The sequence below is a fragment of the Sceloporus undulatus genome, chromosome 5 (assembly GCF_019175285.1).
Source record: "Sceloporus undulatus isolate JIND9_A2432 ecotype Alabama chromosome 5, SceUnd_v1.1, whole genome shotgun sequence".
NCBI classification, from domain to species: Eukaryota; Metazoa; Chordata; class Lepidosauria; order Squamata; family Phrynosomatidae; genus Sceloporus; species Sceloporus undulatus.
In genome coordinates this window covers 142,838,812-142,857,552 of record NC_056526.1, presented here as the reverse complement: position 1 = coordinate 142,857,552, position 18,741 = coordinate 142,838,812, and the positions used below count along the sequence as shown (strand labels likewise).

The 18,741-nt window shown below is 40.5% G+C and overlaps 1 protein-coding gene across 2 annotated transcripts; it reads right to left on the bottom strand.

Annotated features, from left to right (window-relative positions):
* Positions 1–1,568: 1,568 nt before the first annotated feature.
* Positions 1,569–14,067, bottom strand: CTSO (cathepsin O). 2 transcript variants are annotated; one of them, XM_042469390.1, is made up of 8 exons: positions 13,875–14,064; positions 10,631–10,739; positions 9,656–9,795; positions 9,053–9,220; positions 8,153–8,274; positions 4,054–4,217; positions 2,856–2,948; positions 1,569–2,228 (listed from the first exon to the last, which is right to left on the bottom strand). In XM_042469390.1, exons 1-8 carry the CDS (start codon positions 14,013–14,015, stop codon positions 2,194–2,196), a joined length of 972 nt encoding a protein of 323 aa, XP_042325324.1. In that variant the 5' UTR covers positions 14,016–14,064; the 3' UTR covers positions 1,569–2,193. The 2 variants fall into 2 exon arrangements, with proteins under 2 accessions (XP_042325324.1, XP_042325323.1); XM_042469389.1 differs by lacking the exon at positions 1,569–2,228 and having other exon boundaries at positions 2,257–2,948; positions 13,875–14,067.
* Positions 14,068–18,741: the final 4,674 nt, after the last annotated feature.

Genomic DNA, 18,741 nt, shown 5'->3' with positions numbered 1-18,741 from the left:
TGAGATCAATGAGAATGTGTGCCGCTACTGGGGTGAGTGGGATGGGGCCATCCATGGAGGTTCAAATCCGTGGATGGCACAAGCCAATTGTGTGTGTGTGTGTGTGTATTTAAATTAAAAGAAGACCCTCACTCTGTTATACCCATATGCAAGAAATATTTAAATGGGGCAAATATAGATATGAAAGAGCAATCATTCCATGTGTGTCTCCTCCAATTGTAATTGACTCAAAATATTTAACAATGTACAAATGCAAGTGCCTTTTTATTGAAAAGTAGCAAATTAGGAAACATATTTTTATTCATGTTTATTATAAAAATTAAAATCACTGCTTTGAGTATATAAAATATATATTTACAACTTAGCAAATGTTTAGCCATATTTTAACCAAAACTGATCACTGAACCAGCACAGGTTTTGCTAAAGTATTAGAATTAGTAGACCAAATGTTAATTGTAAATGTTTGAAAATGTTTTTCATTTCTCCATGGGAGTCTATTCATTATATACTTGAAAAAGAACAGAATCATTGATAATTTCAGTTATTATCAAGACACAGGTAAGTTTGAGTCAAGCTGAAAAACTGGATTCAGAATACTGAGACTGACCCTGTTGCATTTACAAATAGAAGGTAAACTCAGGTTCTAGTATAGCACAAACACTCAGGAACAGAAGTGAAAACATGAGTGGATCAGCAGAGTATGGGGAAAACACATCTCTTGAGGGGGAGCATTGATCACAGAATCATAGAATCGTAGAGTTGGAAGAGACCACAAGGGCCATCCAGTCCAACCCCCTGCCATGCAGGAAATCCAAATCAAAGCATCCCTGACAGATGACCATCCAGCCTCTGTTTAAAGACCTCCAAGGAAAGAGACTCTATCACCCTCCGAGGGAGTGCATTCCACTGTCGAACAGCCCTTACTGTCAGGAAGTTCCTCCTAATGTTGAGGTGGAATCTCTTTTCCTGTAGCTTGCATCCATTGTTCTGGGTCCTGTTCTCTGGAGCAGCAGAAAACAAGCTTGCTCCCTCTTCAATATGACATCCTTTCAAATATTTAAACAGGGCTATCATATCACCTCTTAACCTTCTTTTCTCCAGGCTAAACATCCCCAGCTCCCTAAGTCGTTCCTCATAGGGCATGGTTTCCAGACCCTTCACCATTTTTGTTGCCCTCCTTTGGACACGCTCCAGTTTCTCAATGTCCTTTCTGAATTCTGATGGAAGGGAACAACATGTGGCTTGCATCCCTGGTTATTTTTGCAGTTTTCACTGACCATTGCCTAGTGCTGCTAATAGGAGTGACCCACTGACTTAGAAACGTTCCCCTGCCTTCATCCCTTTTGGAAGGAAATGCCGTGTTCTGTGATTTTGCATAACTCACTAGAACCCCAACACTGGCAATGAAGTAGCCTCCAAAAGGAAATGAGGCCCAATGTGGTCCCTTGACACTGGGAAACTACTCACTACTAGAGGCTGAATCACATTTGTTTTGCCCTACTAAAAGGAAGAGGCTGTGCACCCTGAACATTCAAACTATTCATAATTATTACTTTTTCTTTGCAAAGTGCTCTGCAACCTCTGTTTTTTATTCACAAGAAGTACAGAATATAGCTGGTCATTATTACCCTTTTACAGATAAGATACTGAGACACACAATATGGTTTGTCTAAGGCACACAGCAAATACATAGCAGCCTAAAAATTATTTTAGTCCTGATTAGAGTAGGCCCATGAATCCACTGGATTTATCTAAATAATCTAAATTGATTTAATGAGCCTACTGTGGTGGGGACTAATCTACAAGATGCCAGACAATATCTGATAAATCCTGGTCACCAGCTGTCTGCGTAGGATGTCACTGTAACTCAAAACTCTTACTTAAACATTTTGAAAACATTTTGATTCGATAAGGTAATATTACTACACTTCATACCAGAACTAGTAATATACAAACCTTCCTCTTGCCTAATTGATGACTGTGGTGCAATGTCTGGGTGTATTGCAGTGCGTTTAGTGCACCAATAGTAAATGTCTATGGCACTGGCTGGAAGAGAATGATTCTTCCATCTCCTGAGATTTGTTAAGGTTTCAATGCCCTCAAATAGCATCCCTTCTTGAAAATAAAATGCCTTCATATTTTGTTCACAAGGATTGAAATATCTGCCACAGATCCTTTTGTAGAGCAGCCGTTTCATATAAACACAGCAGAAACTTCATCAGCAATACCTAGAAGGTATCAAAATCAAAGACACAATTTGGTTACTAGAGAAATCTTTTACAAATATGTCCAAAAGCTTTTACAAATTAGTAGTCCCAACAGGTAATGTCTTTTTCTCAGTAGACCTAATCACACTGCATTAGTTATTCATGATGACTAGTTTCAGAAGAATAATGGTGCTTTCAGTAAAGTATATACCTGAACTTAGTTTTACCAAAACTAAAGGGCAAAATAGACTGCCCCGAAGGGGTGGTTTGAAACCGCCCCTGAGAAAGCTGGATTGAGCTGTGGCAACCGCACGCTGTGGCCCCAATCTGCCTTTTTACAATTTGCCATTTCTTTTTGAGCTGGCAAAAAGGCATGTTTCTAAGGAGTAGTGGTACATTTTAAATATAAAGAAATATCCAGGCAGGCATGTACAACAGTCCTTAATGTGACTTTATCTCATTAGATAGCTGAACTTCTGCAGGAAGAAAGGTTGCTTTGAAGCATTTTCTGACAAAATAAAGTTGGCAATGTATGTGTCTGTCCGAAAATCCAAACAGGCTTGTAAAATATGGCCACCTGTGCCAGTATCTGGAGGACCATCTGTATGATCATCCAATATACACCACAAAGACTTTGGCACAACTTACCACAGATATTGGAACCCATTTTAATATGAACATAGCCTTCTAGTCCCCATGTTGGTCCCCAGGAGTTTCTTACAATCCAAAAAGGAATGCTACCTGCAAAATAACTTTCATTAGTTTTTCTCCCCAGTGAAAATGTTCTAAAGACTTTTGTGCCATTAGTCTAATAGGCACAAAAAGCAAAACTTCATTCAATATAGAACAGAATACAGCCTCTAGTGGAGTGTTTCAAGATCCATGTATTAAAACATCAGAGTATAAAGAAAGCAACACAAGGGTAATAAAACCAGGGAAAGGAATGTAGCCTTAACTTGATTTCTTACACTAGGAGCGGGAACTATGCAGTCCTACAAATCCTGTTGAATTAAAATTCCCAGCAGCCAGTTACATGCAATACAACAAAATTAGTTCTCACTTCTGCACTATAAAGTAACAACAGTTTTGTATGCTTTGTGCATATATATGTATTAGCCTACTGAGAGGTGAGCATAAGAAATGCCCATAAAGAGCAAACTAAGATATTTATAGGCTACACTAAGTTAGAAACGTGTTCTGACCTGGTACTATCAGCATCCACTAAATGCAGCAGCTGAGTAGTTGAGATAGAAAAGAAAGCCAATGTGACATAGTGGTTAGAATGCTGAATTAGGTTTCAGGTTCAAGTCTATACTGTGCCATGAAACTTGATGAGTGATCTTGGCCTAATAATTATCTCTCAGTTTCATCTACCTCCTTAATATGATGTTGTAAGGATAAGATGGTGATGCTAGGGGAAAGAAGACCTATGTATACCACCTTGATCTCACTGCAGGATAAGGCAGGATATAAATGCATTATGCAAATAATGCATAACCAATGCTTGGCCTGAATACATCCTTTACTATTATACTACGTGTGCATGCCTAAAGCAGATTTCAGAGTCTGGAGCGAAGTTAAAAATAGGCATGGTTTTTGTATGACTTGAGAAGCATATGTGCAGCATATTAAACATTAAAAATGCAGAAAGTCTATCATTTGCTTTGTCATTGTTGCTGAACTTTAACCTGTTGTTATTTGGATAAAAGTATATTTCACTGTAATCAAAGGGGGCTTACTTACTTACCAAAATTACTTACTTCTGAATAAACCTGATTTGGATAAAGCTCAGTCTCAGAACAGATGCATAATCATTTCATCATTTAACCATTATGCTGAAATTTACCTGTTGTGTCATAACCAGTAATAAGAACTGCATGATTTGGTTCTCCACTGGAACAATGATGCTGTATGATACCACCAAGGTAATCTTGCCAGCTGACTGCATCTACTATTACTGCCAAAGGACCCCATTCAATCAGCATCTTCTTCATTTTATCTTCCTGGTCACTGAAATATAAATAATACCTCATAGTTGGAATTTAAGCTAACATTAAAATTTCCTGCAATAAACATATTTAAAACAGCTTTTGGTGAAGAGTCTGTTCCTTCAGGACCAAGTTGCCCTAGCACTGGCAAAAAACAGATAGCTGGATTCAGTGGGTTGGCGGGATGTGGTCCTCGAATATTAAACAGCAAGGAACCATTTGTGCTGGTAATATATACTGGATAAAATTATCCAGAAATCTTTAGCTGTTCAAATAAATCAGGAAATAGGGATATATGCTCATTGATTTAAATCTTATTCTGGGGTTTTGCGTGTGTTTGCACGTGTATGTGTGGTGCAGCGAAAATAAATTCTTCCAGTAGTAAGCAGCTCTTAGCAAGAATGGTAGTGTTGTAACCCCAGTAAAACCACTATAGCACACTGGCTCTCTTTGCATGTGCAATACCTCAAAAAACTTAAGAGGTACATAGAAGCCTTTTTTTTTTTCTAAATACTTATGGCACCACTTGATTAAAAGAGCCAGCATGGCACTGAGGTTTGAATGTTGGACTACGACACTGGAGACCAGGTTTGATTCCTAGCTTGGCCATGAAAAAACTGGGTGACTATAGGCAAGTCACATGCTCTCAGCCTCAGGGGAAGGCAATGAGAAATCTCCTCTGAACAAATCTTGCCAAGAAAACCTCATGACTCTGGAGACCAGAGTTTAATTCCCAGCTAGGCCATGAAGCAACTGGGTGACTATGGGCAAGTCATAATGCTCTCAGCCTCAGGGGAAGGCATTGGCAAATATCATCTGAACAAATCTTGCCAAGAAAACCCCATGATAGGGTCACCATAAGTCAGAAACAATTTTAAGGCACAAAACAATAACCACATGATGGGAACACTATTACACAAATCACTATGGTGGGTTACAGACAGCCATATAAGAACGCAACAAGCATGTACTAGGGTTAGGAAGGGGTGGTGCTTCCGCACCCCCCAACCCTATTACGCGCTCTGCGCGTAGAAAATGGCGGTGGCCGTTTCACACGGCCGCTGCCATCAGTACGTCACAACCGCGCTGCCTCCAAACGAGGCCGCGTGGTTGTGACGTATTGAGGCCACGCCGCGACGCATAGTGTGCCCTTTGCACGACCCTGGAAGGAGCTCCATTTCGGAGCTCCTTCCTGCTTTGCATCGCTGGGCACAGCCTTCAGACGGCTATGCCCAGCAACGCAAGGGAGAAAGAAGCCTCAAGGACACCCCTTTCCAGGCTGCGGGGAAGCGGCCTTTTGCCGCTTTCCCGCAGCCTGCAAAGCGGCGGATCGGGGCCTTGGAGGCTGCTGGTCTGGCAGCTGAGGCCCCGATACACCGGGGGAAGAGGCGGGTGCAGGCCACCCCAAACGGGCGGTCTGTAACCCACCAATGTGACTTTTAAAAACAGTTTGGAACACAGTAGCAGTACTTCCAGTGGCAATTCATAGAACCTTTACCATAATGTTCAAGGACTCCTACCTGTTCAAATAATGTTGCTGGATATTCTATACTTGCTAAAACTAGAATTTCCAAAAGGAACTATTTCTTTTACTGTTCTTTAACTCATATTATTTCTAAGACACCCTCCAACAACTAACAGAATGAATCTGCATTTTAAATAATTTTAAACATATCAATTTGAATTAGAAATAAGATTCTCAAAAATGCCTTTCATTTCTGGTCTCACTTTTCCATCTGAAACTGCTACACATGGAATTAAGCAGAGAGGATAGCTGATTATCTATTTGCAAATATTAGTGGACCCCCCCACCCATTGTAGCTGTTTTAGAGCAGTTTTTGGGTTAGTAAATACCCTAGACACACCAGATCTTGTCTGATCTGGGAGGATAAGCTGAGTCAATCCCGGTTAGTATTTGGATGGAAGACCATCAATGATTACCAAGTGCTGTAGGCTACACTTCAGAGGAAGAAGCTGGCAAAACCACTTCTAAGTATTCCTTGCCTAAAAGAATTCTTATGAAAAAATTTATGGGGTTGCCATCAGTCAACTAATGACTTAAAGGCACACACAGAGAGTTAAATAATTGCAAGAAAGGCACAGATTGTACAAGCTGTACTCAGTATCACTGTTCTGATCACATGAGACAAATAGTGTACACATTGCAGGGGAAACACAAACAGTACTGACTCCTTTTAATGGGCAACTAATACATAATGTCTCTGCCATCTTACGTACCACATCTACTTAGAAAATATAGTACTTCCTATATGCTATCCTCCATGAACAAGCCATTCTATTTTGGACATAATAATGGCATCACTCTGCATTTAGACTGGAAAGCAGAGTAATGGATGCATTTACTAATATACTGTTTAGTACAGTCAGCCCTCCATATTCACAGATTCTTTATACATGGATTCAACTATTCACAGCTTGAAAATATTCCAAAAATATATAAATTATAGAAAGTTGGGGGGGGGATTTCTGTTTAAAATCTGAGAAAGGTTGGAGTAAGACACAATTCAGACTGCTACTGAATACATTTAACATTTTCAGATGTACTGTATCTATTTAAGAACATCTGTCATGCTTATTTTCTTTTGTATAATTCTAATGAACATAATGTTCAATCTTTTAAAAGTAATCATATTAGCACTTCTGGCATGCATAATAAAAATCACAGGGCTACTGAAGCGTCTGTAGCAACACTTTTCACACAAGATATAATTTATTTAGGTGTTTATTTAATTTATTTAATTTTGCAATTCTTTCCCAGTCCTGAACTCAAAGTAGCTTATAAAGGTTAAAACAGATACAGCTGGAAGAATCCATGATTAAAAAGTTAAAATATAATTAAATCATCAATAGAATTAAAAGCACTTAAAAGCATGCCCCTTAAAAAAATCAAATACTTAATTTTGAAGCTTTCTAAGATATATAAAAATCAAAATCCAATATGCTGGAATTGTAATAAGGCCATCGGTTCTTATGTGCATATGTGGTGGTTTTGTGACTTTGCAAAAGAATATTGGAAAATGATTCATCAAAAGGTGCAAACTATTTTACAACAGACTCTTCCTCTAGATCCTAAAATGTATTTGTTGAACATGATTATGAATGATAAGTTAGAAAGATCGCATGGTAAACTGTTGTTTTATATAATTTCAGCAGCCAGAATCGTGTTTGCTTCTTACTGGAAAGCGACCCAACATCCCTCGTGGAATGATTGGGCCATGAAGTTGTTGGATTATATGCAAATGGATAAACTAACATGTTATGTAAGGATCTTGGATTGGAAAAAAGAAAAAAGAGTTTGGGAACCTTTTGTATGTTTTTTGGAAAAAGAAGAATTGCCCTCAGATTTTATTTGGTAATAGTAATTGTATAAACTTACCTTTATAGTCCTATAGGTGGGCAAGATAATGAAGTACGGTAGCAAATACTTAAGAAAACAGCTTGATGTTTTGATGTAACAATAAACATGTGAGAAATGAGTTATGTAACCATGACAGAAGTGTAATAGGTTCTCTAGTTTCACACTCACTTGTCCCGCCTCCTCAGAGGAAGTTTTGATTTTAGCGTGGTAATGGAAAATTATGTGCGATTATATTTCTGTTTACTAATTTACTCTATTTGATAATTATCAGATGTAGTGAAAACTTTTATGTATATTCTCGTAAATGTGTACTTTTTTAATGTTTAAAATACTCAATAAAGATCATATACTAAAAAAAAAAATCAAATACATATATAGACAATACAACACATGATTAAAGACTGTTCTTTCCTGTACAGTCAGCAAAGGGCTACCAAAACAAAACAAAACAAAATCTTATCCTGCCTAAGGAAACACAGCTTGGAAGGTGCAAGGTTAAGTTTGTCTAGGAGGTGGAGAGGTCTCGTATTAAGGTAGTCAGTATAAGTGACCATTTAATAATACCAATTAGATTTTACCTGAGATCATATGCAGCATATCCTTTGACTGAGACTCCAAAATCTGCACGAGTGAAATAATGGCACAATCCCATTTGAGCTTTAAAAGGATATTCTGAATCTCTCACCAACTTCACACGTGTCTATAAACAGATAATTAAAATGAATGGCAAATGTACTTATGCTTACCAAAGTTGCTTTTGACCTGGAGGGATCTGCAATAATAGGTCAGGATACTATTCAAATAAATGTGGAATTCCTTTGTTCTGGTCTTACGTTTGATGGCTGGAAAGGGGATCAAGTTGGGCAGGAGGTCATGGCCTTAGACTGGAGCTTGGATGGTCACTTTTGGGGATAACTGTAGGGCAATTAAAGTTTCCTAAGGCCATATCTTATGGTGAACCCAACAGTTCAAGAGAAAATTTGTGTGTGTGTAAGCACATCCCAAAACGGAGAGTGACCTGAATCATATAGTTTGTTCACCAGTTTGCCCTGTGATTCACTAGGAGCAAATGGGATGTTTGCAAGAGGTGATACAGCAGGATCTGCATGCAGGAAATCTATCTATCTAAGGAGGGGAATTGTCTGGCCAGTAAGGTGTAATCATGATGGTTAGGGAATTTTGTGAGTGATGATCAGCCAAAAAAACCCAAAACACCTCTTCCCCAGATGAGCTCCTGATGCTAATTTACATGTGGGTGTTGTAGGGGGTGGAAGTATTGTCATAAGAAGCCATGTGATAACAGTTGTCAGTGGTATTCAATATTTGGCTATTGGTGGAGATATTATAAACAAGATGGATTTCTGGCCTAATCCAACAGGACAAGGCCAATGTTGGCTTTTTAACAATTCCCACATTTTTCTTCTTTTTACAAAAATGATCATTTGTTAAGAGACAGTAGCACTGTAAGAAATGAATACCTGATTCAGCCAGCTCAGAGCAGTTACAGTTGAGCCACCGTGGCAACCACTATTATTGTACGAACAGTCAATGACCTGTTGTACACTGAGTTCTTCCAGAAATTTCCTTTTGATTGCATAAACAGACTCTACTATACCAACAACACTGAAAGCCCAACAGCCACCACACTGGAAAGAAAACAACAACAAAACAAACCCAGTACAAAATCAGTAATAATTGTCACTAGTTAGTGCATACCTTTCTGTGCTACATACTTTGATACAGAATATTCCTGAAAGATATTTTATAGCTCTGCATATATGTTTATATCACATCCTCTGATCTTTCCAGAAAGTGACCTGTTCTACCTATTTTTAGTTGAACTGCACTGACTGTGGTAAATTTTTAATTGAGAATCTACAGAAGTTCTTCTGTTAGCTGAAATTATGAAGAAGCCTGCCTATATAAACTTCACAAATAAGAGCTGCACGAATATGGCTTAGTACATCAGAAGACACTTGACTTATTTTATTATCTCAAGGTTACCACAGTTTATTATCTCAGGGTTGTCACATGTTTGAACAAAGTCCAGTTATCAGAAAAAAATAAAATACAGAGCTTACCGTTCCTTGGTTTCTCACTTGTGTAACTACATCCTTGTCACGCCAATCAAACTTTGCTGGTAAAGGTTTTTCTGTTCCCTCTAGCCCATCCCCTGGAGTATATTTGGGAACTTTAGAAGGTTTACTCTGTAAGTAAATAGCTTTAAAATAAAACAAATGTTTTAGCATCTTCCAGTTTATAAATAACCACAGCCAATTCAGATAGTCTGTTTCTATAAGCAAGATATTTGTGTTCTTTTAACTTAGTGCCAAAACACACTACAAAAATAATCCAGTTTGAGACTGCTTTAACTGCTCTGGCTCATTGCCAGGGAATCCTGGGAAAAGTAGTTTACTGTGGCACCAGAGCTCTCTGACAGAGAAGGCGTAGGCGGGGTACAGACGGTCTGCCGCCGCCGCCAGTAGGTCCGCGAGGGAGTCGGAGCCTTCACACGGCCCGACTCCCGTGCGGACCGAAAAAGAAGCTCCAAAATGGAGCTTCTGTTTGAGATGTAGCGAGGAGCCAGGGGCGCGCTCGCTACGTCACAAGCGGCGCGACGCGTACGGACGCTCAGCGTCCGATACACAAAGATGGCGCCGGCCTTGTAGAAGGGCCGGCGCCATCTTGTACGGACAGAGTCCGTACTAGGCCCAGGGGCGTCTATAAGAGACGCCCCTTTTTTAAAATGGAACGTCCGGAGGACGTCCCAAATGGCGGTGCAGAAAGCACCTAAATGTCTCACAAAACTACAGTTCCCAGAATTCTCTAGCATTGAAGCAGGGCAGTTACAGTGGTCTCAGACTGGATTATTTCTTTAGTGTGTTCTAAATTTTATTTTCTTAAGACAAATACCATACTGTTGGTTGTTGAGGAAACGAGAACGTTATGAACTGAAAGATATCAAACAAACTACCATAATGGCTTACACTGAACACAAGATGTTACCCTCAGCAAAACGATAATTAACGATAAAAATAATTTTAATAATTCCGTACCTTTAAATTCTTGAGGAAACAAATTGGAAAACTGATTTATTCCATAGAAAGCAGTATTGTTGTCACTAGTTGAGAAGGAATTCAGGTGTCTAATTCTTTTAATGCTTTCCTTTAAAACAAAACAAAACAAAAATAATTAAATCTCCTGAAATGCAGGATATGAGGGCAACTTGTGGCCATACAGATGTTCTGAACTTCCAGCGGTGGAGCCAGTGATGATGATAGGATGTACTTTGCAGGCAGGCACACTTACTAAACTGATGCTTATTAATGAATACAGAGGCTAATTATGCTGCTATCTAACTGTTGCCTTGGGAACAAAACAATAATGACTTGACATACATAGAAAATAGTCTATTCTTAGCAACTTTTCACTTTGTGTCTATTTTTTGAGGGAACTCTGGAAAACACCTTTAAATCTGAAGTGACTTCATTTCCCCCCTCTTTTTCTTCAAAACTCCCCTTTCCTGCACGGTCCTTTGCATGACTTTCCTGTATGACCCATGGGGGCCTCTTCTTTCTCAATGGCAGCGACTTTTACAAATAGTTAACTGTCTTGTATGTAGGCCCTAAATACTGCAAAGGCACCAGATCCTCTCTGATCTTGGAAGGTAAGCAGGACTAGCCCTGGTTAGTACTTGGATGTGAGACTGCCAATGAATACATGGTATTGTACGCTATATTTCAGAGGAAGGAACTAGCAAAACTACCTATGAATGTTTCTTGCCTAAGAAAACCCTATGAAACCCATGGGGTCATCCTAAGTCAATAGGTGACTTGAAGGCACAGACACACAACTGTCCTGTTTGTAGGGCCTAAACTGTCCTGTATGTAAGTAGGGCTTAAATATCACAAAAGGTACTGGATCCTGTCTGATCTTGGATGCTAAGTAAGATCAGCCATGGTTATTACTTGGATGAAAGACCGCCAATGAATACCAGATGCTGTAGAATATGTTTCAGTGGAAGGAACAGGCAAAACCACCTGAGGACAAAATTAACGGGGTCACCAAAGGTCAAAGCCACCAGAGTCTGTCTGAACTTGGATGATAAGCAGGGCCATCCCTGCTTAGAACTTGGATGGGAGACAGACTACAAACACTGACTGCTGTAGGTTATATTCCCATAGGAGGGAACTGGCAAAACAACCTCTGAGTGTTCTTTACCAAAGAATATCCTAAAAAAAATCATAGGGGTCGCTATAAATGGACAGATGACAAGAGCTGGTGGGGTGTAGTGGCTTGAGAGTTGGACTGTGACTCTGGAGACCAGGGTTCGAATCCTGGCTTGGCTGTGTAGACCTGCTGTGTGACCTTGTTGATGTTTGCATTGGCATAACTTGCGATTTCCATCATGCCGCAGGATGATGGGTGTTGCCACTTATGAGGACAACACTGCAGGCTGAGAAACTGTCTTGGTCTTTGTCTCTCTATTTAGGTGGGCGCTAGTGCTCTTCAACACTGGATCCACACTGCAGAAATAATCCAGTTTGACACTGCTTCAATTGCCATGGCTCCTTGCTATGGAATTTTTGGAATGATAGTTTGTTGTGGAGGTTTCTTGGCAAGATTTGTTCTGATGGGGTTTGCCCATGCTATTCCTTGAGGCTGAGAAAGTCTGACTTGCCCAAAGTCTCCCAATAGGTTTCTATAGCTGAACTGGGAGTCAAACCCTGGTCTCCAGGATCTTGTCCAACACTGAAACCACTACACCACGTTGGATGTTGACACATTATAAAACACATTTTCTCCTTCAAATGTGAATTGCCTAACTTCCAGTCTTGACTGAGGTGAAAGGTGGTTGTTTTTGATTGCCAGTACTGTATGTGAAACCCACTGAGTGACCTCGAGCAAGTCACACACTCTCAGCCTCAGGGGAAGGCAGGGGCAAACCTCATCTGAACAAATCTTGCCAAGAAAACCTCATGAGAGAGTTGCCTTAGGGTTACTATAAATTGGAAACAACTTGAAGGCACACAACAACAACAAAATGGGCACAGTACAAGGTCCAGCGTGGTGCCATGGCTTGAGTATTGGACTCTGGAGCCCAATGCTCTGGTGCCAAAACAAACTACAGTTCCCAGAATTCCATAGCATGGAGCCATGGCAGTTAAAGTGGTGTTAACCTGGATTATTTCTGCAGTGCAGGGGCAGTCTTTGAGCAAGAAAAGTAATTGTTTCCCCATAATCGTGTAATTATAAACAAATACAAGTAATTTAATCCAGTTTTGCACCAGTTGAACTACCATGGCTCAATGCTACGGAATCCTGGGATCTGTAGTATGGTGCACTAGAACTCTCTTAACAAAGAAGGCTAAAGATCTCACAAAACTACGACTCCCAGAATTCCATAGCAGGGAGCCATAGCAATTAAAGTGATGCCAACCTGGATTATATTTCCAGTGCGCATGCAGCCTTTGACCAAGGCAGGCAACAGTTTCCCTATACAGTAATCGTGTAATAATTATAAAGAATGAAAAGGAACTTAATCCATTTTTGCTCCACTTGAAGGCCGATGGCTCAGTGCTATGCATTCCTGGGATTTCTAGTTTGCTCAAAAAAGAGGGTGCTTTGAAATTCTTTCAGGACAGAAAAGATTGAAATGGAGGACTTGCCCTAGAAAAGGAGGGCACTTCGTCACCCTGCCCATGGCTCAATTGCTAGGAAACCCTGGGATTTGTAGCTTGTTTAAAATGGAGGACGCTTTGAAATTCTTTCAGAACAGAAAAGCCTCAAATGGAGGACCCTGCCCATGGCCCAATGCTAAGGAATCCTGGGATTTGCAGTTCGCTGTGGCAGAGAGAGAGGGGGGGGCAGGCCAAGGCTAAAGGGAAAGGCTGCAGGCAGCCTCGCAAAACTACAACTCCCAGAATTCCACAGAGGGGCAGTTAAAACGACGTCAACCTGGATTATTCATCCCTCCTGTATGTGGATGCAGCCTTTGAGCAAGGCAGGCGACAGTTTCCCCTATAGTCACGTGCAGCAATATATATATATTCTCTGAGATTGGTTATATACATCATTCTCTGAGATTAATATATATATATATATATATTAATCTCAGAGAATGATGTATATAACCAATCTCAGAGAATTCCACAGCAGCAGGGAGCCAGGGCTTTTAAAGCGGGGTGGAACCAGGTTATTATTTCTGCAGTGTGGCTGCAGCCCCAGAAAGGGGCCTGTTCCCAGCTGAGGTCGAGCCTCCCTTGCCTGGCTGCTGCTGCTGCTGCTGCTGCTACCTACCCTCCTGGCGGCCCCCGAGTCGCAAGATGGCGGCGGCCCTTTCCTGGCTGCGGGGGGCTCTGGGGTGGCGCCATTGTTCCTGAGGAGGCTGAGAGCCCAGGAAGAGGAGAGGAGCCAGCAGACTAGCCACAGCGCCTTCATGGGGCTGCCTTTCCCTTTCGCCTTGGCCTGGCTCCGCCTTCGTCCTTCGAGGAGGAGGAGGAGGAGGGCCTTGGTGTGTCCTCAATGTGAGGAGGAATTGGAAGCCCACTCTGGTTGACATTGGTCAGGTCACACTCTCTCAGCCTCAGAGTAAGGCAATGGCAAATCCCCTTCTGAAGAAACCTTGCCAAGAAAACCCTATGATAGGTTCACTTTAGGGCCACCATAAGTTGGAAACAACCTGAAGGCACCACTACAAGTGTGTACACTTTACTGTTAACTGAGGCTAAGAGGTTGCTCCAATCGAAACCCACTCTGTGTGTGTGAGACAGAGAGAGACCCTGGGCATGTCACACTCTCTCAGCTTCAGGGGCCCCTCTGAACCAGTCTTGCCAAGAAAACCCTATATGATAAGTTCACAAACTTATGGTCGCCATGATGCGGAAATGACTTGAAGGCACACAGCAACAAAAACAACAAGAGAGATTTATGGCACCTCAGATTTTGAGGGCCGTTGTCAAGTTGCGAGGCTTTGAGGCCCAAAGGTGGCTCTTGATACACATCTGCGATTTGTGATGCAGGGATACACACAACTCCAGACACCATCTTCTGCCTTGTTTGTGTTGTGTGGCCATAGTGACCAGACGCAAAGGAAGAGAAGACTGCAAAATGTAGGATACCCCAGAAAAAGGGAGGACGGCAGTGACCAACATAAAAGCTAAAAACATGCATATAAAAATAGATACATGCTTCTTGGTCATGCTCCAAAGGGAGGACATTGTGGATTTTTTTTAGAAAAGTCTGGAATTGAGGGTATGTCCTGGAAAAGGAGGACATGCAGTCATCCTGTGTGTGCTTTCAAGTCATTTCCAACATATGGTGACCCCGAAGCAAACTTGTCATGGGGATTTCTTCAATTTGTTCAGAAGGCAATTTGCCTTGGCCTTTCTCTGCGGCTGAGAAAGTGTGACTTACTGAAGGTCATCCGGAGGGTTTCCACGTTGAGCAGGGAGGGAGTCAAACCCTGGTCTCCAAAGTCTGATGATCAAACCAATGCACCACGCTGCACCCTTTACTATGCATATTTTGTTGTGTAACTTCAAGTCATTTCCAACTTAGGGCAACCCTAAGGCAAATCTCTCATGGGTTTTCTTGACAAGATTTGTTCAGAGGAGGTTTTCCATTGCCTTCTGCTGAGAAGGTGTGACTTACCCAAGCTGATGCATTGGGTTTCTGTGGTTGAGTAGGAATTCAAACCCTGGTCTCCAGAGGCATAGCAATACTCAGACCTTTGCACCATGCTGGTTCTTATGATATGTGTGTTGCTATTATTATATCTATTTGTATCCCGCTCCTCCCCCCCACCCAATTGAGACTCAAAGTGGCTTACAGCACAGTACAATTAAAAACTTGCAAATGTGACAAAATGGAATTAAACTATTACAATATTAAAACATTATTTGTTTAAAAGTAGAATGCAATTTTATATATATATATATATATATATATATTTAATAATTTTTTTTTTATATATAAACGTTTTTCTATATATACTTAAAAACCATACACTTTAAAATAATTATTATGCGCCTTTTTCTTAGTTTGCGTGGCAAGATTTGTTTAGAGGAGGTTTGCCATTGCTTTCCCCTGAGGCTGAGAGCATGTGACTTGCCCAAAGTCATGAAGCAGATTTCCATGGCTAAGCAGGCACTCAAACCTTGGTCTTCAGTGGCATAGTCCAATGCTCAGACTGTTGCACCACACTGGCTCATACTGGTCAAAACCAACCACTTTCAACCTAAATCAAGACATTAAGCAAGTCGAATTTGAAGGAGAAAATGTGTATTAGCACCCAACATGATGCAGTGGCTTCAGTGTGCCCAGAGGAGGTTTGGCATTGGCTTCCCTTGAGGTTGAGAGCATATGACTTGCCCATTTTATGGCTTGACTGGGAATCGAACCCTGGTCTCCAGAGTTGTCCAGCATTCAAATCACTGGCTCCATAGGCTCTCCTTAGGTCACCATAAATCAGAAATGAATTGAAGCCACACAACAGGAACAAACAACTTAGACTGTTATGTCATACAGGAAAAGCTGACAGTTTAAAGTGTAGATCCTAGTGCAGTGCATTCATTTCATCTTGTGGTATAGGAAGATCATTAAAATGCAGCACAGTACATTCCCACTCCTGATGGCAACTGTTCATCATTCATTACTACCTCTCAGATTAAATACTTGGTGGTCCTTATGGATCATATTGGTAATGCTTAGCATATTGCATAGCACTGAAGAGCAGATGTTCTGGGTTTCAATTTCCATTAGTATGGTCAGTGGTCAGAAATACTGGGAGTTATAGTCCCCTTGATCTCAGACTGGAGAAGGCAAGTCTAGTATGTCCAAAGAGCATTATGTAAATTATCTTTTAATCTTATAACAGCCATTTTAGATTTTTTTAGGATTGCAGTTTATAATCCTCCAGTCCTACTGCAAATGACAGCTGTTGCCAAGGGAAAGGGAAGCGTGGCTAAGTGTGCCAGTGAAATTCATGGCACAGGTAAGATTTCAGCAAGGATTCATAACTCAACCTATATGCCATGATGGCACAAACGCACTTGGTGATGCAGTTAAGACATTTTAGACACTAGATTTTTTATGTGAAAGAATCCACATTTTCATGCTCAGCTTCTTATATTACAATAGCTACACATTAATTTCTCTTCAGGTTTGGAGTTTCTAGCCTGAGCTTGTGATCCTTTAGGCTGTCAGCTTCATATATTGGCTGCAATCCAGCACAGAGTTAAGTGTCTTCAAACTAGTGAGTCTAAGTGGGCTGGAAGTGTGTTTAACTCTTTACTGTGTTGTGGTTGTGGTTCCTAGCATTATTGGGAAATGGATTTCTAAATACAAAATACAGCATTATTCATCAACATCCCTCAGTAGCCCATGTTATCTTGGCCCATCTTCTCAGGGCCTTATTTAGAGTTATCTTTATTTTTTATTTCTATCGTTATAATTATATCCAGCGTGGTGTAATAGTTTGAGCGTTGGACTATGGAGACCAGGGTTAGAATCCCGACTCAGCCATGTAAATCCATGGGCAAATCACACTCTCTCAGCCTTAGAGGATGGCCATGGCAACCCCCCTCTGAAGAAACATGCCAAGAAAACCCTGTCATAGGGTTGCCTTAGGCTGGTCACCATAAATTGGAAACAACTTGAAGGCACACAACAACAACAATTTATATCCAGCCTTTCTTCCAATAACCCAAGGTGGCATACATGGATCACTCATTATATATCCTCACAACATTCCTATCAGAGAGAGAAAAAGAGAGTTTTATTTATTCTGGTCTACTAACAGAAAATAAACAAGAGGAGGGGAGATGTTTGCAGTCTCATTTTTTCACTTTTCTTCCCAGTATGTTCTTATCTCTTAATTAATATGCTCAGTTTTTAATACATGTACATTTCTATACCACTTAGTGAACTAGAACTCCCTAAATGGGGTGCCCCTCACTGCAAAGAATAGCTAATCTCTCTGTGTAGGTTTTAATGAAAGTATAGATACTCGGATCCCATAGAAATTCATATAATTAAAGTGTACAGAGTTTGTGGTGTGCAGTTTCATGCAGTTTTGAAGAAACAGGCATTTAATGAAGTGAAGCTTCACAGTTCAAGCCCAGATTTATTTATTTTTACATGCACTTTCAGTCTTCCAAGATGAACCTTTGAACATTTCTCATGATACAGAAATTCTTGCTGATTCTCTGTTCATCTGTTCAGGTGGTTACCTCTGATCATCATGATGGAAAGCAGATAGCCAAGAGAAAATTCAGTGTGTAGAAATAATTTTCCTACTAGACGCTTGAGGGCAGCAATGTACTTTCAAACATTCAAGTGCAGAAGGCAGTTCCAGAACAAATTGTAGTCAAGAAATGCATGGATTCCAGGCTAAATCACAAATCAAATAGAAGACATAGGCTAACATCAGTGTTTCTGTGAAATTAGTCTTAAGTACGAATTGAACAGGTGGATCAAATTTATTTTCTTATGGGAACAGACAGATAAGTTTAGGATTAAAGACGGTACTGGACTCAGAATTTTTTGAAATCTTTGCCTTCTATGTCCCAACAAAATGACATACATGCACTTAATAAGCAATAATATTAAAATAAAGCACTTATTCAATACCAATGCTCAGAAACAGTGGTGCTGGATTATTTCCATCATTATAGATTGTTGCGCTGCATCCTAGTGACAACTTCCTTCTTTTTTTGTAGATGTACACTTCGTCGCAATGCTACCTTCTCCTTAGCATGGGGAGGGTCATTGGGCCTGGATCCGTTGACCTCTTGAGCAACCATGGAGCTGTGATTGTCATTTCGGATCAGAACACGAGGAGGATTTGGTGAACTGGAGGCGTAAGCAGCTTGTCTCTGGAGCCTGGCATTCAACTACACAACAGGAAAAAAAAAGAAGAAAAATGACCGTCTGCATGCCAGGACAGTAATGGTGAACCTTTTTGGCCGATTGCCCCAACAGATTATTATTATTTTGTTATATTTATTTTTTGGTTGTATAAATTACATGTTATATCATTTTACAATCTCAATCATATTATTAAATCATATTAACACATAATAAATTTCATATTGCTTGCTGAACTCTCTTTTTACAACACTAATAACTTTTTACCTTTATTCACAAACAAAGGAAAAAGAAAAAG